Consider the following 8,109-nt stretch of genomic DNA (forward strand, 5'->3'; position numbering starts at 1 on the left):
CCTGTATATAGCCTCCACATCGACTCTGTACTGGTACCCCCTGTATATAGCCTCCACATCGACTCTGTACTGGTACCCCCTGTATAAGCCTCCACATCGACTCTGTACTGGTACCCCCTGTATATAGCCTCCACATCGACTCTTTACCGGTACCCCCTGTATATAGCCTCCACATTGACTCTGTACCAGTACCCCCTGTATATAGCCTCCATGACTCTGTACCGGTACCCCCTGTATATAGCCTCCACATTGACTCTGTACTGGTACCCCTGTATATAGCCTCCACATCGACTCTGTACCGGTACCCCCTGTATATATAGCCTCCCATTGACTCTGTACTGGTACCCCCTGTATATAGCCTCCACATTGACTCTCTACCGGTACCCCCTGTATATAGCCTCCACATCGACTCTGTACCCGGTACCCCCTGTATATAGCCTCCACATTGACTCTGTGCCGGTACCCCCTGTATATAGCCTCCACATTGACTCTGTACTGGTACCTGTATATAGCCTCACATCGACTCTGTACCGGTACCCCCTGTATATAGCCTCCACATCGACTCTGTACCGGTACCCCCTGTATATAGCCTCCACATTGACTCTCTACCGGTACCCCTGTATATAGCCTCCCATACGACTCTGTACCGGTACCCCCTGTATATAGCCTCCACATCGACTCTGTGCGTACCCTGTACCCCCTGTATATAGCCCTGCTATTGTTGTTTACTGCTCTTTAATTATATGTTTTCTTATCGTTTTTTGTATTTTCTTAAATGCATTGTTGGCTTGTAAGTAAGCATTTCACTGTAAGGTCTAAAGCTGTTGTATTCGGCACATTTGACAAATAACATTCGATTTTATAACCATTGGCGAGTACATGAGGTGATCTACAGGTGATCTGTCTGTCTGGTCAACATCACTGATACACTCCACCCTCTGATGATAATATGTAGACCTTAGAGAAACATGGAACAGTGAATTCTCAGGGAAACACAGCAGTACAGCTCTGTGTAGATTCAGAGTAGATCTGAGTTCTGTATTGCACTTATATCAATTATTTGTACCATTGGCAGACATTGTATACCATTGACATATTTTTATATGCACAAAAAAAGAATGTCATTTTGGTTTTGTACACGGTCATATGATACGTGGGACAGAAAAGTACAATCTTAGGCGAGTACATGGGGTGTTATATCTCAGCAGGTCTGTCTATCTGGTCAACATCACTGATACAGGTCCCCCTTCACCCTCTGGTGGTACAGATAACCTGTCATTACGTCTCCAGAGAAGCCTATAACACCAGCACTAAGGAGGGGGCAGGCAATCTGCCAATCTGTTCAGAGAGAAGGAGCATGAAGGAGACAGACAAGTACCAAAGTAAATGTGTTTGATCAGTAGCCAAACTGTTCAGAGAGAAGGAGCATGAAGGAGACAGACAAGTACCAAAGTAAATGTGTTTGAGCAGTAGCCAATCTGTTCAGAGAGAAGGAGCATGAAGGAGACAGACAAGTACCAAAGTAAATGTGTTTGATCAGTAGCCAATCTGTTCAGAGAGAAGGAGCATGAAGGAGACAGACAAGTACCAAAGTAAATGTGTTTGATCAGTAGCCAATCTGTTCAGAGAGAAGGGCATGAAGGAGACAGACAAGAACCAAAGTAAATGTGTTTGATCAATAGCCAATCTGTTCAGAGAGAAGGAGCATGAAGGAGACAGACAAGAACCAAAGTAAATGTGTTTGATCAGTAGCCAATCTGTTCAGAGAAGGAGCATGAAAGAGACAGACAAGAACCAAAGTAAATGTGTTTGTTGCTTTAATCAACAAGTTAACCTTTCCATTTTATATTGTGACCCACATTTTAATGAGCTCATTTGAATAAAAAAAAATGAGGAAATGTGAAGAACTGAAAATGTGCATTAGATAAAACCTAGAGACAAGACCTAGAGACAAGACCTAGAGACAAGACCTAGAGACAAGACCTAGAGACCAAGACCTAGAGACAAGACCTAGAGACAAGACCTGGAGAATCGTAATTGAAGTGAAGAAAGCTTTCATGGTAAACTCTGAAACAGCTTTTCATAGACATGTCCCTATATCTCACACACGATATAGGCATTGAAGGAGCAATCATATGTCACCTGCCATGCACCTGACTCGGTCAACATTGTACAGCCTCTATCCCCATCAGGCACTTTTGGTTCCCCATCTCCCCATTTGGAAAAGGGGAGGGGATGGCCTTTCAAATCTACCTGAAACCTCCCCTCTTTACTGTTGTCCACATTGAGCCATGCATTCTTCAATGCCCCTTCAAAGACCTGAGTGAGAGCAGTGTTTTCTCCTCGTTCTTCGGCAAAGCCAACACCAAGCCCCTCTTGGGTACAGAACTGAACAGCATCGTCAAAGGAACCCGGTCTCTTGTGTGACACAAAGTACTTCTTGTCAACTCTTCTGGTGAAGTCATAGTTTATGACTGAAGAGAAACCATTATTAATGCAGTCAGTGTAACATTAAAAGGGAAACAAAAGTAAACGTTTCATATTTCACAAATGCCAACACATGACTAAATTCACACCTCCTTTTCCCAAATTACGAATACTGCATAATTTACATTGAATGGATACTTAGTAAGAGACAATATATAATCTACGGATGCAGTATCTTAATTTGAGCCAGTTTCACACAGCAGGAAAATGATCCTGCAGCAACAGGAAATATTCATTGTTATGTGGATTATAATGGATGGACATTATTTGCAGGGATTGATGATCCATGTTTTGTTAAGGCAAAACAAGTCTGACATTTCTAAGTGGAAATTAAAACTTTAGAAGCCTTTTTTAACCTTTTTAAACCTCGAGAACACTAAACGTTTGCATTTACTACTGTGCAGGAAAATTCTCAGTGACAACAGAGTGATCAAATTAAGATCCGGGATCTGTAATGTTGCATTCAAGTACATATCCTCATGCTCTCTGAAATTCACTTCCTTACCCAACTCCAGTTTGACCAAGCTTTCTTGCAGGGGTTCCAGGTCTAAGTCTGTGAAAACAGAAGGTATGACTAGAGAGAATCAAATAATAAATACATAACCAGGAAGAGATCAGTCAGCTGTATACCAGTAGCTCCTGCAGGGCCCGGGGTCCAGGTGATCCAGGTGGACCAGGGACCTCGTTCATCTCGACCAACTAAACAAGGAACACCAGAGAGTTCAGGAGGTCCAGGTGGGCCTATGGAGAGATAATAGACATGTGGATGGCTGTATAATGAGAGGAGATAATAGAGATGTGGATGGCTGTATAATGATAGGAGATAATAGAGATGTGGATGGCTGTGTAATGATAGGAGATAATAGAGATGTGGATGGCTGTATACTGATAAGAGATGATGGAGATGTGGATGGCTGTATAACGATAGGAGATAATAGAGATGTAGATGGCTGTATAATGATAGAAGATAGAGATGTGGATGGCTGTATAACGATAGGAGATAATAGAGATGTAGATGGCTGTATAATGATAGGAGATAATAGAGATGTAGGTGGCTGTATAATGATAGGAGATAGAGGTGTGGATGGCTGTATAATGATAGGAGATGATGGAGATGTGGATGGACTTATCGGTCACGAGAAGACATTTTTTAAAGGTTTTCCAAATTACCAAGATGGAGGTAAGACAGGCTTTATGGGTTGTAGAGTCAAATGTCTTCAGCATGAGGAAAGACACTTACATACAAATTAGAAACAAGTTCACTTAATTCACTTACCCCAGCCCCTTTTAATGGGGCGTCAGGGTAGCCTAGTGGTTAGAGCGTTGGACTAGTTCAAATCCCCGAGCTGACAAGATACAAATCTGTCATTCTGCCCCTGAACAGGCAGTTAACGCACTGTTCCTAGGCCAGGTTTATTTTGGCAATTGGCACAGACAAAGCCTCTTTCTAGGAATTGATGTGGTTATCTAATTGAGGTCTTCAGAGGTCTTTGTCTTCCAAAAAAATGGTGAAGGGTGTTGTGACACCCTTGCGTGAATGGCGTTGTGACCCCCTTACGTGAAGGGCGTAGTGACCCCCTTACGTGAAGGGCGTTGTGACCCCCTTACGTGAAGGGCGTTGTGACCCCCTTACGTGAAGGGTGTTGTGACCCCCTTACGTGAAGGGCGTAGTGACCCCCTTACGTGAAGGGCGTTGTGACCCCCTTACGTGAATGGCGTTGTGACCCCCTTACGTGAAGGGTGTTGTGACCCCCTTACGTGAAGGGCGTTGTGACCCCCTTACGCGAAGGGCGTTGTGACCCCTTACGCGAAGGGCGTTGTGACCCCCTTACGTGAAGGGTGTTGTGACCCCCTTACGTGAAGGGTGTTGTGACCCCTTACGTGAAGCGGGGTGTTGTGACCCCCTTTACGTGAAGGGTGTTGTGACCCCTTACGTGAAGGGTGTTGTGACCCCCTTCCGTGAAGGGTGTTGTGACCCCCTTCCGTGAAGGGTGTTGTGACCCCCTTAAGTGAAGGGCGTTGTGACCCCTTACGCGAAGGGCGTTGTGACCCCCTTACGCGAAGGGTGTTGTGACCCCCTTATGTGAAGGGTGTTGTGACCCCCTTACGTGAAGGGTGTTGTGACCCCTTACGTGAAGGGTGTTGTGACCCCCTTACGTGAAGCGTGTTGTGACCCCCTTACGTGAAGGGTGTTGTGACCCCCTTACGTGAGGGGTGTTGTGACCCCCTTACATGAGGGGTGTTGTGACCCCCTTCCATGAGGGGTGTCGTGACCCTCTTAAGTGAAGGGTGTCGTGACCCTGTCAGACTCTACCTCTCTCTCCAGGTGGACCAGGAAGTCCAGGCATGCCTATGGAGAGACAACAGGGATCGGGTTCATCACAATACTGTACACACCAAAGACAGCTTCAATTAGCCTGCAAAGTGCTCTGCAGTCTGATCTGGCTTAAAGTGGCACTTTATTACAACATCAACAGTCTATGTTATTGTTTTTTATGTTTTATTTTTTATCAAAGGCTAACAGCAGGAAATATACCGGATTGGGCTTTCACATTATACCCCAGCCCCAGTTATGTTTGGCAGCTGGTACAGACAAGGCCTGTTTGTAGGACTAGGAGGGTTGATCTAACTGAGGTAATTCAGAGTTCTTTGTTCTCCATCATCAGGTACGCAAATTAATGTACATGCTTAAAGTGACAGTTTACTCCAAAATCAACCGTCTTATATTTTGGGTTATGATAGGGTAAGGCAGTTGTATTAAGCTTGCAACTCATTTACCTCCAGAAGGCCCAACAGGCCCACGAGGGCCAGGAATGCCAGGAATCCCAGGCATTCCTCTAGGACCCTGGCATTCACACTTCTCCATCTGGACTGGCAGAACCAGCAGGGAGAAGAGACAGAGCCCCAAAGTCAGAGGTCTGCTCAGAGCCATAACCTAGAACACCAGGGAGAAGAACACAGAGACCAAAGTCAGAGGTCTGCTCAGAGCCATAACCTAAAACACCAGGGAGAAGAACACAGAGACCAAAGTCAGAGGTCTGCTCAGAGCCATAACCTAAAACATCAGGGAGAAGAACACAGAGACCAAAGTCAGAGGTCTGCTCAGAGCCATAACCTAAAACATCAGGGAGAAGAACACAGAGACCCAAAGTCAGAGGTCTGCTCAGAGCCATAACCTAAAACACCAGGGAGAAGACACAGAGACCAAAGTCAGAGGTCTGCTCAGAGCCATAACCTAAAACACCAGGGAGAAGAACACAGAGACCAAAGTCAGAGGTCTGCTCAGAGCCATAACCTAAAACACCAGGGAGAAGAACACAGAGACCCAAAGTCAGAGGTCTGCTCAGAGCCATAACCTAGAACACCAGGGAGAAGAACACAGAGACCAAAGTCAGAGGTCTGCTCAGAGCCATAACCTAAAACACCAGGGAGAAGAACACAGAGACCCAAAGTCAGAGGTCTGCTCAGAGCCATAACCTAAAACATCAGGGAGAAGAACACAGAGACCCAAAGTCAGAGGTCTGCTCAGAGCCATAACCTAAAACACCAGGGAGAAGAACACAGAGACCCAAAGTCAGAGGTCTGCTCAGAGCCATAACCTAAAACACCAGGGAGAAGAACACAGAGACCAAAGTCAGAGGTCTGCTCAGAGCCATAACCTAGAACATCAGGGAGAAGAACACAGAGACCAAAGTCAGAGGTCTGCTCAGAGCCATAACCTAAAACATCAGGGAGAAGAACACAGAGACCAAAGGGACAGTAAATCACTGGTGTCATACAAACAGAAGAACAGGAAACATCTGCTTATAAAGTGCATGATGGGAACCTTTACTGTCAATGGGATCGACAAGAATACAAGATGTTGAAAAGCAGCATGTAGAATATGTGAATGTGTCATTTCAACAGCTTGACTCTGCCACTTTGTTGCCAGTTGAGGGATGGAACGAAAATGTAACCTTTCTCAAATGAGACAGATGGAACAATTGACGACAGGACCAACAGGAGCTCAACATGCTAGTTTAAACAGAAGCTATCGGTGTGTTTACAAAGACTCAAATGGAAACAGCAACAGAAACAGTGAGGTAATAGGAACATCGATTGACGACAGGAGATCAACAGGAGATCAACATGCTAGTTTAAACAGAAGCTATCGGTGTGTTTACAAAGACTCAAATGGAAACAGCAACAGACACAGTGAGGTAATAGGAAGATCGATTGACGACAGGACCAACAGGAGCTCAACATGCTAGTTTAAACAGAAGCTATCGGTGTGTTTACAAAGACTCAAATGGAAACAGCAACAGAAACAGTGAGGTAATAGGAAGATCAATTGACGACAGGAGATCAACAGGAGATCAACATGCTAGTTTAAACAGAAGCTATCGGTGTGTTTACAAAGACTCAAATGGAAACAGCAACAGACACAGTGAAGTAATAGGAAGATCGATTGACGACAGGACCAACAGGAGCTCAACATGCTAGTTTAAACAGAAGCTATCGGTGTGTTTACAAAGACTCAAATGGAAACAGCAACAGAAACAGTGAGGTAATAGGAAGATCAATTGACGACAGGAGATCAACAGGAGATCAACATGCTAGTTTAAACAGAAGCTATCGGTGTGTTTACAAAGACTCAAATGGAAACAGCAACAGACACAGTGAAGTAATAGGAAGATCGATTGACGACAGGACCAACAGGAGCTCAACATGCTAGTTTAAACAGAAGCTATCGGTGTGTTTACAAAGACTCAAATGGAAACAGCAACAGACACAGTGAAGTAATAGGAACATCGATTGACGACAGGATAACGCAGTCATAATCAGCTCATAACACATTGATCATCTATATTCTTCAATAAATCGATGGTTGTAACGATTGAAATGACCGTTGAACATCCGTACAGCTTCTATATTGTGCCTTTAAACTGCAGCAATATAATGAAGACGAGCACTAAACAAGTGGGAACCATACCTCTTAGGTTGATGTGCTAGGATGTGATGTTCCTGCTCTGCAACAGAACGACAGAGAAATGGGTTGGTGCAGCTACTTATAGAGACAGTGGTCAACAACACGTCACTTTGAAGGATTCATTATTATCGGGAAGTACTTGTGAAGTTCATTTCCAGTTTACTGGAAAAGAGACAAACTTGGAATGTAATACCCAGAGTGCCCTGTCAATGTTCACATTTATTACAAAATACTGATGCTTGTGGGATCATCTAGTAAGAACACAAACAAATCTCTGACATCCATTGCGCAAATTCCACTTTAGTTCCATTCTACTTCTGGTGAGTTTGAGTAAGGAAGACTTCCAGTCCAAGGCAAAGCAACAACGCAATTATCTCGTCCGAACGACTTAGTATCTTTTGTTGTTTGAGTTAGCATGCAATGTTGTTATTCCCGGCTCACATTTGGCTGTTTCAACTCAGGAGAAGCATTATAGTCATACATTATATTATGTTATATTATATATTCAAGCACAGAAAATATTTTTGTAGTAAATATTTATTCTGTTTGCATTCATGGGCTTTTCTTTTACCCCATTTAACAGTAGCACCACCAGGTACCCCATTTAACAGCAGCACCACCAGGTACCCCATTTAACAGTACCACCACCAGGT

At 44.2% G+C, this 8,109-nt stretch overlaps 1 protein-coding gene across 1 annotated transcript; it reads right to left on the minus strand.

The window, feature by feature from the left end:
* Positions 1-1,795: 1,795 nt before the first annotated feature.
* On the minus strand, positions 1,796-7,543 carry LOC135534183 (mannose-binding protein C-like). Its single transcript, XM_064961288.1, has 7 exons — positions 7,460-7,543; positions 5,266-5,422; positions 4,802-4,837; positions 3,118-3,228; positions 2,993-3,040; positions 1,998-2,474; positions 1,796-1,944 (listed from the first exon to the last, which is right to left on the minus strand). Exons 2-6 carry the CDS (start codon positions 5,417-5,419, stop codon positions 2,095-2,097), a joined length of 729 nt encoding a protein of 242 aa, XP_064817360.1. The 5' UTR covers positions 5,420-5,422; positions 7,460-7,543; the 3' UTR covers positions 1,796-1,944; positions 1,998-2,094.
* Positions 7,544-8,109: the final 566 nt, after the last annotated feature.

This window comes from Oncorhynchus masou, unplaced genomic scaffold (genome assembly GCF_036934945.1).
Source record: "Oncorhynchus masou masou isolate Uvic2021 unplaced genomic scaffold, UVic_Omas_1.1 unplaced_scaffold_3111, whole genome shotgun sequence".
NCBI classification, from domain to species: domain Eukaryota; kingdom Metazoa; phylum Chordata; class Actinopteri; order Salmoniformes; family Salmonidae; genus Oncorhynchus; species Oncorhynchus masou.